Consider the following 16,967-nt stretch of genomic DNA (forward strand, 5'->3'; position numbering starts at 1 on the left):
GTAAAAGGTCCAAGAAAATGTTGCTCCTCTTCCTTCTCCATTTTGTTTGACAGTTGGGGACTGAGCCCAGGTTCTCATGCATTTTGTGCCAAGTGCACAAAATCCTCATCCCAGAAATGTTGATTTTACTGGAAGCTTTTGGAGAAGAAGTTTAAATTGCAAAGTTGAACAAAAAGCCTCATTGACATCATTTCGTCAACAGGTAATTTTATGAACTTGTCCAGGCAATAGTGTACCTAATAGGCCTCTGCCATTCTAGTATTTTATACTCTTTGAAGAGTACAGTCAATAAGAGCTGAGGTACACTTCTGAGGTACACTAACAGTGGTGGCTCCTAATGAGACTTAGGATTCTGAAATTTGCCAAAGGAAAGTTGATTGAGGCCCAGGAAGATAAAGAGAAAAGGCTAAGGCAGCAAGGGATAAGGACAATGCTGTTCAGGCAGGCAGGGACTAAATTCTGTCTAGACACCAAAAACTTAAAACTTGAGATACCAAATGATTTAACTTGGGAAGGAATGTGTACAGGATAAGCACCGAGGGAGTGACAAAGTTTGTGCCTTAGAATTATTTTGCACATTGTGTAAAAGAGATGGGGGTGAAGTATTGGGTTGAGTTATACAGTCTGACAGATCATAGAGTGCCTTTTATTAGGAAACACCTGAAGATGGCATTGTTTTGTGGGGATACTGGAAACAATGGAGACAGTTGTGTTTGAGGTGTTAGAACACTGAGGTTTTTTTTTTTGTTTTGTTTTGAATTAAGGTTTTACTATATTGCTCAGACTGGCTGTAGCTTCTGAGTTCAGGTTAGCTTCCTGCTTCTGTCTTCCTAGTAGCTGGATTGCAGATGTGTGCCCCTGTGTCTAGCTTGAGCAGTCTCTGAACAGATAAATATATAGGCCTGTAACTCATAATAGACATCTACAGTGAGACCTACATGTGCAGGTTGGTAGTATGCAGATAGTAAACACTTTATCAGTAAGGGTTAAAGAGAGTACAAGATCTGCTCGTGAGAATTGTATGAATTTAAAATTTTTATTTATATGTATGCTTGTTTCCATGTGTGTTGGTGTCTGCAGATGCCAGAAGTGGGTATTGGGTCCCCTGGAGCTAGAGTTTTAGGTGATTCTGAGTTGTCAGATGTGAGTTGTGGGAACCAAACTCTGATTCTGTGGTAAAACAGCAGTAACTTTTTTGTTTTTCTTTTTCTTGTTTTTCCAGGACAGGGTTTCTCTCTGTCCTAGACTCCCTTTGTAGACCAGGCTGGCCTCTAACACACAGAAATCCACCTGCTTCTGCCTCCTAAGTCCTGGGATTAAAGGTATGTGCCACCATGCCAGGCCAAAACAGTAACTTTTAACATAACTAAGCTGTCTCTCCAGCCCATAATGGAATAGTTAAAAGAGGGAGTTTTCATCATTTCATTCCTCTGGCAAAACTTAAAAACTCTACGTGTGAGAGCCTGAGAGGGTGAATAGATTTGAAACTTAAAAATAGATCTTGGATTTAGCAACCTGGAGGGCAGAGGCATGAGCAGAAATCAGGTGGGAGTTGAGCTAGTAGAAGTGAAGAAATGAGCAAGGGGAGCGCAGACATCTTGGGTAGGTTTCCACAGGCAACAGATTATGTGGTGGAAGTTCATGTGGGCTTGGAGTGTGCATGCATATGTGTTGTGATTTACTTTTTCTTATATCCTTTAAACCATACATGTTTAGGAAGAAAATTTAGTTGTGTTGGAAAGAGATTCTATAGGAGGAAGTACCTGAGAAGTTGAGAGGAGTTGGAGGAGATAGAGATAAAGGATTGAATGCAGATATGCTAGTTACCGTGTCTGTTTTTCCTGGCAAACATTAGATTCTGTGTGTGGGTTTGGTTTTGGAATCAGAAGAGAATGGGGATGTCTGAGTAATTTGTTGGCAGTGTTATACTTCTGAGTTAGTAGTTGATTATTGGATATTTGGGTTAGAAAATCATAGGCAAGATTAGGGGGCTTGGCAAGTCTGTTAAGTCATAGTCTAAGCTGGTTATAGGAGGAAGTGAGTAAAGAGGTTGTTTGGATTAGATCTAAGTACAGAGCCATTGCAGCTACTTTAACGAATCAAAAACCAAACAGCATTGAGAGAGAACATTCAGAAATGGGAAAATGTGTGTGTGGCTTGAGTTGTAAGAGTGACATGAAGTCAAGCATGGTGGTGCATGCCTTTAATTTCAGCACTTGGGAGACAGAGGCGGGCAGATCTCTGTGATTTCAAGGGCAGACTCAAGTATATTTGTAAGTTCCAGGACAGCATGGGCTGCAGAGAGACCTTGTTTTTTTTTTTTGTTTGTTTGTTTTTTGTTTTTTGTTTTGTTTTGTTTTTTTTTTAAAGGAAAAAGAAAGGAAAGAAAGAAAAAGGGCAGCTCTTCCCTGTTGGAAATAGTTGGGTGGGGTGAAGGTGCGTTGAACTGTAAAGTGGAGATTAAGATGGAGTTTTGAGGGAGTTGGCTGTGAAGAATCTGGATGATTAGATTGGGATGGCGCTTTGAAAGACAAGGTCTCATGTGGCCCAGTCTAGTCTTCAGATTGCTGTGTAGGGGAGGCTGTCCTTCAATTCTTGATTCTCCTGCCTTCACCTCCTAAACACCAGGATTCCATGCGTGTGCCTAATAGATTTTTACAAGAGTGTTATTCATGTATTCTTGCAGGTGATGCAGTGAACAGTGGTGGGGTGGGAGAGTCTGGCTTACAGAAGGGAAAGGTATTTGAGAGACAGGTGAAATTTAGGGTCCAGGTGACTTTACTCTACGGAGGAGCTTTACTTGTTGTCTAGTGAAGATGGGAAAAGGTTATGTGCGTATGAAGATGAATTGAGATTAATGAGGAGAAAGTTCATAGTCACGAGTAAAGCCTGGTACCTTTTAGGTCAGTTAGGGAACCTCAGTTACCCCTCCCATATAATGCAGTGAATAGGGTTGTGGTAAAGATGAAATGAGATTGTACATATTACTTTACTTGCTGCTGTGATAAAAACATTTGACAAAAGCAGCTCAAAGTAAGGATTAATTTTGGCCTATGATTTCAGAATGTCTCAGTCCATCATGGCAGGATAGGCATAGTGACCAAAGTAGAGGGACAGTATGGCAAGAAGGAAGCAGGGATAATACATTCCCAAGGACCTGCCTTCAGTGATCCACTTCACATAATGAAGTCTCACCTTCTATGGCAGTGGTTCTCAACCTTCCTAATGCCACAACCCTATAATATAGTTCTTCATGTTGTAGTGATCTCCAACCATATATTTATTTTTGTTGCTACTTCACAACTAGTTTTGTTATACAACTGTTATGAGTTGTATATCTGTTTTCCAATGGTCTATGAAAGAGTCATTTGACTCAGAAGGGTCGTGACTACAGGTTGAGAATTGCTGTTCTAAAGGCCCTATAAGCTCCCAAAATAGGGCTACCCTCTGGGGACAAAGCATTTTATACATGATCATGTGGGGACATTTCAGATTTGAACTTTTGATTAGGTTTGCTACTGTTAGTAGGACCTCATGGTGTTAACTACTTTAAATGTACAGTGCAAACCTATGTAGTGTTGAAAGTCTCGTTATTGATTACAGCAGAGCAAAGGAATGTGAAACAATGGGAGGGAGATGTTCATTAGTCTTTTTTCTGAAGACAGTCACACACATGAAGCAAAGGTTACAACCCAAAATAATTTTCTCCTAGTGATTGCCTTTGTTTGTACCTTCTGTTTAATCAGATTAGAGGTCAGCTAACAGGATATTTGAAGTGCCTCGGAATTCACATTATATATTTGGTAAAGATGATATTAAAATTATACTTTACCCCCAAAATGTTTTGTCTACATTTTAATCTTGCAAAATTGATGCAAATTCATTTATAATTTTAAACTGAAATGATAGCATTCTGTTGTTAAATATGAACACAATTTCCTCTTCTCTCTCTTTTTTTTTTTTTTTTTTTTTGAGACAGGGTTTCTCTTGTGTAGCCTTGGCTGTCCTGGACCAGGTTGGCTTTGAACTCACATCCTCCTAGGAGCTTCTGCCTCCATGAGTGTTGGGATTAAAGGCCTGTGCCCATCACGCCCAATTTTTTAAAGAAGAATTTCGTAAATTTTTGAGTGAGAGTGTAGTCACTGCTTTTTGATTTTTCAAGACAGGGTTTCTCTGTGTGTCCTTGGCTGTCCTAGACTCACTTTGTAGACCAGGCTGACCTCAAACTCACAGAGATGCCTGCCTTTGTGTCCCTGAGTGCTGGGGGGAAATTTTTTAAATGTTGTTACAGGTAGAGGGAATCTAGTTCCTAATACTATCCTTACTCCTGATGCTGTATCTTTATATACTCCTTATATCTCAGGCTTATAGTTTATTGCTACAGAGGTGTTCATATTAACATTAGCAAGGGACATGTAGGGTAGAGTCTAGGAAAGTGCTAGGTATGGAGCTTGCAACTGTCCTTTCTTTGGAGAATCACAGATAGATAGAGAAACCTATTGGTGTCTATGTTTAACTGGGATGCTTGCTCCAGCTTTTGTGTGAGTTTTTTGTTTTTTTTAAATAAGCCTTTGTTTCCGTGTTTTTCAAAATAAGCTAGCTGAACTGGTTGCCTTGGGAAGTTATTAGTCAAAGAGACCAAATCCCATATCCTCATCTGATTCCTCTGATTCTTGGCGTTAGTTAGCCTTGGCTGGGGTCACAGCAGCAGCAGCAGCAGCAGCAGCAGCAGTAGCAGCGGTGGCTGCAGCCACAGGGGCAGCAGCCACAAATGCAGATGGATCAGCCAAGAAGGCCTTGACTTTTTCAGCAACTGGGAAGGTATAGTCAGTTTCCACAGACAAAGCCAGGATGCACTTGTATCCATTGCTGATAGAGTGTGGCACTGAGGCAACAGTAGGGTAACCATTTTGCAGACAAACACTGACAATATTTTGGACACCCTCTAGGAAGGGAGTGTGCAGAATCTGCTTTGTGATGTCAAATACTTGGGGGTTATAGATGCTGCCATTGTCAAACACCTTGCTGGATGATCAGTCTGAAGGAGAAGGGGGAGACGTTCAGCAGCATGGCCTTACTGGCTCTCACATTGTCAAGTTTTTATCAGCTGCACATTGCTCAGAATTTCAATGGTGCCTCTGGAGATTTTAGTGATGCCCAAAGCCTGGAAGAATGAGGTCTTCTCAGGTCCCAGACCAGTGTTCTGAGCTGGCACAGTGACCTCACATGGGGCGATGGCACCAGCTTGAGCAGCAGCCGGCACCCAATTGACCAGCAGCATGTCCCTAATCTCTGTGAGCTGAACACAAAGCCCACATTCCCCTCGATGTGAGGCATCAGTTTCTCCAGAGCTGGGTTGTTCTCCAGATGGTCCCTGATGGCTTTGTGCATCGTGGTGTTCTTGCCCATCAGCACCACGGCCTTCCCTCGGAGGGACATGCAGATCTGCTGCATCTGCATGGAGCCCACATTGTCTGCTTCCACACTGAAGCATTTTGGGTAATCATCCAAAAGTTGGATGATCTAAGGAAGTAGTTGGACTTCCAGGTCGCCCTGGCTTTCCTGAGCATAAGCAGGGATTGCCACAGGGTTTAAAGATGATGTCACTCTACTTAGGATGCCTGGTGAGCTTGTGTGAGTTTTTATTGAGGCTCTGCAGCTAATTGCCTGCATAGCTATCTGGAGTTTGTTTTATGTGATTCAAAGGTTCTACAGTAGTCATACTGTTTCACTTTGAGGTGTGTCTCAGAGTCTCCCAGGTGAACAGTAAGAGCCATCCAAGATTACCTTCTGGAGAGTACCTGCTAGAATCCACAGGTGAAAGCTAGAGCTTCTTTTGGGTAAGGTAAACATCTTTGTAGGTTCACATTTGTTTTTTGCTTTTGTTTTTTTGTTTAGGTTTTTTGAGACAGTATTTCTTTGTGTAGTTTTGGCTGTCCTGGATTTGATATGTAGACCAGGCTGGCCTTGAACTTAAAAAGATCTGCCTGCCTCTGCCTCGCTGAGTGCTGGGATTGCAGGCATGTGCCACTGTGGTTGGCTCTAAATTTACACATTTTTTCATCAGTCTAGAGTTACTAGAGATTGAGTTACACTAAAAATAGGTAATAGACTTATAAATTAATAATTAAAATTTGGTATTATAGTAACTTAGTAATTTGATAGCTAAAGGAAAATTACCAAGAAAATTGTATTTACCTACATTTTTAATATGGCCAAATTGATGCAAATTCATTTATAATTTTGAAATGAAATGACATCCTGTTTAATTGGAACACAAATTTGCTTGCTTGTTTTTTGAGATTGGGCTTCTCTATGTAGCTCTGGCTGTCCTGGAACTCACTCTATGGACCAGGCTGGCCTTGAACTCAAAGAGACTTACCTGTTTCTGCCACCTGAGTGCTCGGATCAAAGGGGTGCACCACAATTGCCCGGCTTAAACACAGGTTTTTTTTTTTTTTTTTTTTTTTTTGAGTTTTGTATAAATAAGTCTCTGATGGACTGTAGAGATGGCTAAGCATTGAAGAGCACTGGTTACTCATGCCAAGGACCCAAGTTCCATTCCTAGCCTTTTGGGGCCTCATAACCATCTGTGTAACTCCAGTTTCAGGGACATTACACCCTCTTCTGGCTTCTGCAGAACCCAGGTATGCATGGGGTCTATATACATACATAATACATACATACATACATACATACATACATACATACATGCAGGCTAAACGTTCATAACATAGAATAAAAATAAAATTAAAAGGAAAAGTGTCTGAGCCTCCTAAATCTTTCAGTCCTAGACTCATTCTTTTTGTTTGTTTGTTTTGTTGTTTTTTAAATTTTTTATTTTATTTTTATTAATTACAGTTTATTCACTTTGTATCCCAGTTGTAGCTCCTTCCCCACCCCCTCCCAATCTCATTCTACTTCCCTCTTCTCCAATGCCCCTCCACCAATCAACAATGATAGGGGAGGAGGCATCCCCTTTCATCTGACCCTAGTCTATCAGGTCTCATCAGGGCTGGCTTCTTTGTCTTCCTCTGTGGACTGGTAAGGCTGCTCTCTACTCAGGTGGAGGTGATCAAAGAGCCCCATCCCATGAGTCCTAGACTCATTCTTCCGATCATATTTCTAATGTAAGGATGATGTTCTTGGGGGATGGAGAGATGGTTAAGAAAGGTTCTGAGTTCAATTCCCAGCAACCACATGGTAGCTCATGATCATCAACAATAAGATCTGGTGCTGCTTTCTGGTCTGTAGGCATACATACAGGCCGAATACTGTATATATAGTAAATAAATCTTAAGAAAAGAAAATTGCTCCAGACTTGTTCTTCTCCTTTATGAAAACATACTTGAATCCAGGTGAGTAAGAGACTGTCCTGGTTAGTGTTTGGTCAACTTAAGATTAGCTAAAGTCATTTGGGAAGAGGGAACCTCAATTGAGAAAACACTGGCATCAAGAGTACCCTGAGAGCAAGCCTGTAGGGGATTTTCTTTAAGGACCCAGTTCATTGTGAGTGGTGTCACCCCTGAGCAGGTGGTCCTGAGTTTATAAGCACGCTGAGGAAGCCATGGGAAGCAGCATCATCCATAGTTTCTGCTTCAGTTCTGCCTCCAGGTTCCTGCCTTAGGTTCTTACCCTGATACCTCCAGTGATGAGAGTATAACTTGAGAGTTGTAAGCTAAATTACCTTCTTTCTTTCCCAAGTTGCTTTTGGTTATGGAATGAAACCCTAACTAAGACTGAGATATTATAGGGTTAGTACTGAATTTAAGTTTAAAAAAAAAATAGATAATTTTAAAGCAGTATAAGCTCCTAGCATGTCCTGCAGCTGATTTTGAGTGCCACTGTTACAGAGTATATATTCCTACCTCATTGTTCTTATTTCCTGGTTTATGCTTATTACAAGTTTGGTCTAGCCATGAACATGAACTCTCTTCAGCCCAGGTTAAAAATAGCTTAAAGTGATGATGCTTATTCCAGTGACACCACTAGGTATGGTGTTTGCATCAAGTCATTTTTGGATACTTTATGGAAATGCTTCCTCATAGGGAATTTCATGACTTTACGCTTTCTAGGAGCAGCTTTTTGGGGGAATGTAGTTTGCTCTATATAATGCTTATAGGATCTGGACCAAAGACTTACCGAGGAGATACTGTCGCTATCTGTGGCAGATGTGTGAGGGCTGAAGATTTGAGTCACCTGAAGTGAATGGCCTCCTAGATTTATTACATTTTCTGGATTTTGAATATAGGTAAATGAGTGGTAACTATATTCATACGGGATCTATATGTTACAGATAACATTTAAATTCTCTTATGGGCTCACATTTTTTCGATTGCCACTTAAAGAATCTTTGTCCTCCAAGGCAGAGTGGCTTTCCATCGGGATTTTTGCTTCAGTATTTGAACCTACAGTGGACATAGTTAATGAAAAAGCATCTAACCCATGAGTGAGATTTGCTTCATGTTTGAACAAATGTTTTAACCCGCTGTCTTCACTAATACTGTAACTGCTGTCTTACAGATTGACTTGATGCAAAACACCACAAAGGCTCCATATTACACAGTATGCGATTTTTGAGGTATGAGCTTTAGAAACTTACCTCTCATGTGGCATGTACATCAGGCTTAACTTCAGTTGGATCATTTTGGGGAAATTTATGCATTTCTTCTTTTTTTCCCTCTCCATATTTTTAGAATATTAAAGGGACTGTGGAAATATTTTTGGATCCTTGCTAGTATTCTTAGTCTAACAGATATATTTTCTTTTTCTATTAATTTGAAACACTAATTCTGTTAGAGAGCTTTTTCAGCCCTTCTAACTAGCTTGCTTAACACTGATTTCTGTCTTCTGGAAGTGAAATCTCTATTTTCTGTTTTGTGCTTTGCTAAATCTTAAGTGCTTATTTCTTTTCTTAACAGTTCTTTATTTTTTGGACTGGGGTGTCTTGTCTTGTTTGTGCTAACAGACTAACATAGATAGTTTCCGAGACATAAGCAGTTTAGATAGTATAAAAGTAGCTGTTTCATATAAAATGCTCAGCTGTTTTTTGCATTTTGCTTCAAAATATATGCTAGCTGGAAATAGAGTTTGCATTAGAAGAGCCTGACCAGGAGGACATTTGGGGCTGTTCTGATAGAGTGATTCTGGCCTAGTGTTGTAGTATTGTTAAATTTATGTAAAACTTAATTTTATGATGAAAAAACCTCAGTGTTCATAGCTCTTGGGAGTTAAAAACCTTTGTTTCTAATGAATTGGGAAATCACTCTTGGCTTTGTAAGCATAATGTGAAATCAGATGAACATAGTTAGAAACTTGTGGTAGCAATAAACTGCTTAATTTCTTTATTGAAGAACAAGCTGCTTTACAGTTTGTTTAAGAAATTTTTATTGCACTTACATGCTGATGAACTGCTTTTAGCTTGGAAAACTGATGTTTATTTTGAATTACATCCATAATAACACTGAATGTGCCCTGCAAGCTATGTATTAGTTAAGAATTCTGAATGTGAGCCTCATAACAGCCTTGTATGTTAGATAGGTAGGTATTGATCTGCATTTTAACAGGAGAAAACAAAGGTCCTGAAACCAAGAGACTTTGTGTCCTGATAACACTAGGGCTTAGCCCAGAAGTTTTAAACTGTACAACCTGCAGTCTCATGGTGCTGCTTTTTCACCACAAAGTGCTACATTTAGATTAGTATGGGTAACATGTGAGCATAATGAGAATAGGAAATGCCAGCATGTGTAAATATTGGTAGATGAGTTTTACAGATTAGAATTAGTTATGTGCTTATTTAATTTGTGCATTTATGACATTATTTTTTTTTCCAGGTTCACTTAGGAGAAAACTCACTCTCACACCCTCCCCTCCCCCCAGCTCTGCCAGGAAGCCCATAAGTTTTTCCTTTTTTCATTAGCCCTTTTTGAGAAAGTAATAGTGTATTGATTATAGTTGTACATTTAATATGTTGTTCTTGAGGTATTTTTTTCATTTGTTTAATAAATTTTTATGCTGTATACATTGTTTTTCTTCCCCCAGAATTTCATGGATTTTATTTTTTTTGCATTAGAAGAATTAGCTTTGTTTGTATGTGCACAAACTGCATACTTGAAGATAGTCCATCTTTAGCTTGCTAGGTTGACATTGACTCAGATTTTCTGGTTAGTTAGTTTAATTGGACCTGTTCTGAGTTCTGTGTCAGCAGGAATTGCAGTAAGTACAGACCAGGGTTTCCAGCCGGTGGGGGCAAGAGCATGTATGTGAAATCCTGCTGTCTTTTCTCATGTAAGTGAGGAGCACAAGCTTATTCTGTTTTTGTCAGTGCCCTAAGCTTTTCCAAAATGATCATGAATTCAGGTTTTTGTTTTGTTTGTTCTATGGTACTGAATACTAAAACCTAGAACCTCCCCTTGTTTGTAGTAGGCAAGGAACTCTAAACTGCCCTTTACTCCCTATTATAAGATTAAAAGATATTTATCTATTTTTATTATATGTGCATTAATGTTTTACCCAGCACATATGTCTGTGTCAGGATGCCAGATACTCTGGAAGTGGAGTTGCAGACAGTTGTGAGTTGACATGTGAGTGCTGGCAATTGAATCTCAGTCCTCTGAAAGAGTAGCCAGTGCTCTTAAGCACTGAGCCATCTCTCATCTAATATATATTTTTTTCTTTTCTTTTTCTTTCTTTTGTTTTTTTTTTATTTTATTTTTTTTTATTTTTTTGCACAGATTTTTTTTTTTCCTTCTGTGTGGCCCTGGCTGTGCTGGAACTTGCTCTGTAGACAAGGTTGGCCTCAAACCCAGAGATCCTCCTGCCTCCTGAGTGGTGGGATTAAAGCCACATGCCACTACCACCCCAATCATCAGATTGTGCCAGGGTGAAGCGCCCAGGGTTGGCACTGAATTTGTGATTTTACTTTATCAGCCTCTGAGTAGCTGAGAATTGTCCAGAAGACATTTGTAATCAATAGAGAAATTACTGCTACTACTATTATTATTTTTAAATGAATTTCTTTTTTTCTCAGGAAGATCAAGAAAAGCATCACTTATTTGTATTTTTCATAAGCTGAAATAGAGTATTTGATTTTCTTCCATCTTGACAGTTTATGATTGATACCTAGAATAATAAGACTCATGAAAATCGTGTAGCTTGCCTTGGTTCTTTATTTCACTGATAAGGAAATTGAGGTATAGGAGCTGATAGGTGGATAATGATGCAGTTTTTTAAAAAAAAATATTTAAATTTATTTTATGTGCATTAGTGTGAAGTTTGTCAGATCCTTTGGAAACAGCATTACAAACAGTTGTGAGCTGCCATGTGGGTGCTAGGAATTAAACCCTGGTCCTTTGGAAGAGCAGACACAGTGCTCTTAACCACTGAGCCATCTCTCCAACCCATGATGCTGAGTTTTGTCTTGGGTTTCATCATTTGTTATTGTCCAAGTGCCAGATAATATTCTGACAGTGCTTGCATTCTGACCCTTGCCTTCTCTTAACATTTTGTTTGCTGTATGGGTGAGATGACCCAGTGTGTACTTGCTCTTACTGTCGGGCCCAAGGACCTCAGTTCAGACTTTGGGATCCCCATGGTGGGAGGAAAGAATTGACTGCCACAGGTTGTCATTTTTAACCTTCATATGTTTGCCATTTATATACCCACCACCAAGAGTTATGCTCACAATAAATAATTAAATGTAATAAAATTTTTAACTTTATTCCTTGCCTTTTAAATAAGTTTAATTAGCATTCTTTTTAGTGAAGGCACTAAAATACAGCCAAGCACAAATACAATCTTTCTTAGTCAAAGTGTCCTTATAGTCTACTTGCCTTTCAAATACTGCTGTATATTTTCCTGCAAGATAATTGAAGATTCAGTTGAGAGTTTAGTAGACATTGCCACAAGGCACTAACTTTACAAGGAATTTGGGAACGCATAGTCTCTTTGATATGCTGACAGTATTTTTCATTTATAATCAGGAAGTCTGGCCACTGAAGCTTTTCTGGAAGGAGAGTGTAGGAAGAATTACTTTCTAGAATTGCATCAGAGGAGTGAACCCAGAGTGATCAGTTGTTTAATTTTCTTGGGACAGGTGACTGTAACACACAAGATAGTAAAGTCTTGGGGCTGGGGAGGTGGCTCTGTTCATAAAAGGATTGTTGCATAAACAGGACCTGAGTTGGATCCCAAGCACCCACATAAAAAGCTGGGTGTGGTAGCAGTGTTTGTAACCACAACTCAGGGGAAGCAGAGAGAAACAGATTCCTGCAACTCCCTAGCCTAGCCAGTTTGATTGATTGATGTATCTCAGGTCCCAGCAAAGAAACTCCCAGGGAAGTAAAGGGAACAGCTTCTGAGGAGTGACATCAGAGCTTGACCTCAACCTGTTAGTCTCCATATGCATACATGTGCACTGTCATCTTCACACATACTCCCTTTTCTTAAAAAAAAAAAAAAAAAGTAAAGTAAGTGAACAAATTAACATGTGTTGGTTATTATAATCCAGGCAGCTCTTATTATAATCCAGGCGGCTCTTCAGTAGGAGAACATCAGCAGCAGGCAGCTCATTTGTTGACAGTATCTTTCCAGCTGAAAGACTTACTAGACAGTGGAGTGCTTAGATAAGAGTTGTGGCTATGGCTGAACATAAAGGTTAGAGGAAAGAGATGCCTTGTACCTTTGGCTATTGAAGTGCTTGCTTTAAAGCTCTAATACTAATGTTTTTTTTTCCTTTTTCTTTTTCTTTTCAGAACTGATAGTGCATCAGCCGACCCAGATACTTTAAAATACTCCTCATCTAGAGATAGGGGTGTTTCTTCCTCTTATGGACTGCAACCTTCAAATTCAGCTGTGGTGTCTCGGCAAAGGCACGATGATACCAGAGGCCATGCTGACATACAGAATGACGAAAAGGGTATATAGATTTTGTACTGCTGGAGCATGCTTTTATTTTAGACCTGCTTCTCTTTTCTTAACCCTCATGGCAGATATCTGTCTCTCTGTCTCCTCATCTCTCCTTCCCTCCTTCCTTCCTTCTGTTCATCTAATGTATTGAGAAGATAAGTACCAGATACAGTATTATTTTCGCAAACTTCAAAAATTTGCCCATTTAAAGATTTAAAAAAAAAATGCATATAGTTTATAGATTTGTTATTCACTTATAAAGTTGTAACATCTGAGGTTCCTTCAGTCTACTCTTAATAATCTTAATACTCCTAATACATCCAAAATGTATTAAGCAGAGTGTAAACTCTGTCTGAATTTAACTTATTTCTCTAGTTACCTTCCAAGGAAGGAATCAAAATGGTTTGGAGTCAGGTAGCACTGGGGAGATGAGGGGGTTAGGCTATAAAAAGGTTAGATCCTGAACTGTTAGTTGAGGGAATGAAACAAGGGCCTTGTTAAGATAATGTAAACATTGCTATTTTCAGGTGGCTACAGTGTCAATGGAGGATCTGGGGAAAATACTTATGGTCGGAAGTCGTTGGGGCAAGAGCTGAGGGTTAACAATGTGACCAGCCCTGAGTTTACAAGTGTTCAGCATGGCAGTCGTGCGTTAGCCACCAAAGACATGAGGAAATCACAGGGTAAGACTTGGAAATTGAGATTGACACATTCTCATGACCATGAGCAGATGAGTACTGTCTTGAGTTGCAAATCATGATGGCAGCCATTTCCACTATTTTTCTGTGAACTGCTAGCTTATAAGAAAGAATTACAAATCTGGGTAAGACCTCTTTTTGTTTTGTTTGTCGAGATAGGGTTTTTCTTTGTCCCTGACTATCCTAGAACTCATTTTGTAGACCAGGCTGGCCTTGAACACGAAGAGATCCACCTGCCTCTGCCTCCCAGTTGCTGGTATTGAAGATGTGCACCTTCGCACCCAGATTCTGGGTGAGATCTTAAAGGGTTTCTGAATGGGCGGTGGATATGGTAAGTCCTATATACAGAGCGGACCCTTTTTAAAAGTTAAAAGTGCCTATACCTTGTCATCTATTGCAGATTTTCCACTGTAAATAAAGTGCTTTCATCATTCAGAGTATTAAAAATAATGTATCTAACAGCCAAGCATAGTGGTACATCCCTTTAATTCCAGCACTTGGGAGGCAAAGGCAGGTGCATCTTTGTGAGTTCAAAGCCAGCCTGGTTTGCATAGTGAATTTTTGGACAGCCATAGTTATATAATAGAGAGACCCTGTCTCAAAACAAACAAAAAACCCTTAACATAAAGTATATTTCTTTCATTAAAGGCAGGTAACATTTTGGTAAATCTTCTAAAGTTGAGGTTTTGATATAAACGGTTTGTTTTATACAATTGATTTTTGAATAGTGTAATTTGTTGGATGTGTATCTTGGTGAACATTTTGTGTGGTTATAAACATACCACCTTTGAAAAACAACTGATTTTCTTGGCCTAAAGAGATGGTGCAGTGGTTAGGAACACTTTTTGCTCTTTTATAACTGGGTTTGATTCCTAACACGCACAAGGTGGTTCACGGCCATCCATAACACCACCTCCAGCAGAGCTGATGCCTTCTTTTGACCTCTGTGGGCATCAAGAACTTACATAGTGCATGTGTATACATGGAGGCAAATTACACATAATAAAAGGACTAAAACACACTCACACGTACACATGCATGGGAATAAACTGTTGTCTTTTGGATAAACTTTCAGAGGTTAAATGGCTAAGTTAAAGGCTTTTCTACTGCCTCATAGTGTTTGAATTTGAAGACTTAAAAGTTACAGAAGGCAGGAGGTAACTTTTAACATTTATTTTGTCTAGTTCTGTTTTCTTAGACTCAGGGTTGTGATTTGTTAATGGTTGAATTAGAGCACAGGTGACATAATATTTTCACTCTACATTCTCACTGATTTAGGGGTTCGTTTAAAAACCCTGTTTCTTCCTCTAGACACGCTTGTTTCTTAAAATGCTCATTTTGAGGCTTCTTCAGAATAAAAACTCACTGTTAGGTGTGGTTTGTTGTTGACATACACAATGGCTAGCTAAAATACCTTTGTTTAGAGTCCTAGTTCTGGGGCCTGGAGAGATGGCTCAGTGGTTAAGATAACTTGTTAATTTCTGCAGAAGACCCATGTTCTATTTCAGACACCCACTTGGTGCCTCACAACTACCTATAACTCCAGTTTGAGAGGATCTGGCACCCACTTTGGACTTTGGTGTGTGCTAGGGATGCACAGAGTACAAAATTACCTGTAGTGTAAGTGCATGTAGGCCAAATTCTTCTATACATGAAATAAAAATAATTACAGCCCTCATTTTTAGAATGTCAGTGCCCAGCACTGCGTGTGTGTGTGTGTGTGTGTGTGTGTGTGTGTGTTTTCCTGGAACTAGAAAATAAAAGACAAGTTCTGGGGCTGCTTTCATAGTCATGCCTTGATGTTCACACTGCAAGTGGTAATTAGATATGAATTGTTCTTGTAGTGTGCCCATACTCTGCTAGAGAAATGATAATGTCAACAAGAGGTTTTCCTCAGGGGCCGCTCTTGATGAGAAATGGAAACATGGCCATTTCTGTCTATAGAGGCATCATCCCTGCCTTGTAGTCATCGCCTATTCCTGTTTTCTTTTTTGGTTCTTGTTTTTCTTGAGGTGACATCGTGTTTTTCTTTACTCTTAAAACTTGCGTGGTGGCACACACCTGTAATCCCAGCACTTGGGGAGGCAGAAAACTCTCTGTGTGAGAGTTCGAGGCCAGCCTGGCTACTCAGAGAAACCCTGTCTCAAAAACAAACAAACAAACAAAAAAACAAACCAAAACAACAACAAAAACCAAACCAACCAAACAAAAATAGACCCAGAATAGTTAGGAGTAGCTGGGTCTTCAGTTGCTTGCCACCACGTCTCTTTTATATATGAATCTTGAAAATAGCTTGGAATGGAACTGAAAAGAGTTGGTTCTAAGCTTTCTAAGCTTTCCTTTCTTTCTTTCTTTCTTTCTTTCTTTCTTTCTTTCTTTCTTTCTTTCTTTCTTTCTTTCTTTCTTCCTTCCTTCCTTCCTTCCTTCCTTCCTTCCTTCCTTCCTTCCTTCCTTCCTTTCCTTTCCTTTCCTTTCCTTTCCTTTCCTTTCCTTTCTTTTCTTTCTCTCTCTGTCTCCCTTCTTCCTTCCTTCCTTCTTCCTTCTTTTTTTCTCTTTTTTAGAATTAAATGCTCAGTTGGCTGTGGATTTTTCACTCATGTTATCTTTGATAAGAGTTTTTGGGGGTCTGTGGAATGTGACCAGGTATTCTTCTGTAGCTAGAAAAAGAACTGAACAAAAGAGACACTAGTACACTGTGAGTTTTGATATACTTTAGAATACCTGAACTATATACTTAATGATTTTAGTGTACTAGGTGGCTACAAAATGTTTTTATTCACAGAGCGATCAATGTCGTACTCGGATGAGTCTCGACTGTCGAATCTTCTTCGGAGGATCACCCGGGAAGATGACAGAGACCGAAGACTGGCTACTGTAAAGCAGCTGAAGGAGTTTATTCAGCAGCCAGAAAATAAACTGGTAAGTAACCATGCTCAAAGTTGCTGAGGGTCCTCAGCGTTCCCATAGTATACAACATGGTTCTGTGTTGGGAGGTTTCAGCAGGGAATGGTTTGCTTCTAGGAAAAAAGGTATTTTCTTACTTTGTACTTGGCTTGTTAGGGATCCCTGGAATTATATGCCCCTAATGAGTCATTTACTTATCATGACTATTGTTGAAGTCACTTTGGTATTTTCTTTCATAAAGTACATATTTTTTAACATACTTTTGTGGATACTTGTGGATAATCCTGCTGTTTGTAGAAGTTTTCTTTAACAGTACAATATATCTACTTTTCTTCATACATAAAGTGGAAGTATGGGGTATATGTTTTATGTATGTAAGTCTAGTCTAGTCAGTGGGCCTAAAGAATGGAAAAGCTGGGCCTGTAAGGTGCCCCTCAGATTAAGGGTATCTATTGCTCT

General features: G+C 39.5%; 1 protein-coding gene and 1 pseudogene across 3 annotated transcripts in view; one reads left to right on the forward strand and one right to left on the reverse strand.

The window, feature by feature from the left end:
* The window catches only part of Smg1 (SMG1 nonsense mediated mRNA decay associated PI3K related kinase), a 108,920-nt gene that overhangs the window by 17,564 nt on the left and 74,389 nt on the right, over window positions 1–16,967 (forward strand). For 2 of the 3 annotated variants that reach the window (XM_021646953.2, XM_060366969.1), the window contains exons 2-4: window positions 12,753–12,916; window positions 13,434–13,589; window positions 16,387–16,523. In XM_021646953.2, the coding sequence (XP_021502628.1) occupies window positions 12,753–12,916; window positions 13,434–13,589; window positions 16,387–16,523 (457 nt within the window). Of the gene's footprint in view, window positions 1–8,523; window positions 8,582–12,752; window positions 12,917–13,433; window positions 13,590–16,386; window positions 16,524–16,967 lie in introns of all 3 variants that reach the window. The other variant, XM_021646954.2, reaches the window with a different exon arrangement.
* LOC110554340 (large ribosomal subunit protein uL10-like) lies at window positions 4,626–5,570 on the reverse strand (annotated as a pseudogene).

This window comes from Meriones unguiculatus, chromosome 14, assembly GCF_030254825.1.
Source record: "Meriones unguiculatus strain TT.TT164.6M chromosome 14, Bangor_MerUng_6.1, whole genome shotgun sequence".
Classification (NCBI taxonomy): domain Eukaryota; kingdom Metazoa; phylum Chordata; class Mammalia; order Rodentia; family Muridae; genus Meriones; species Meriones unguiculatus.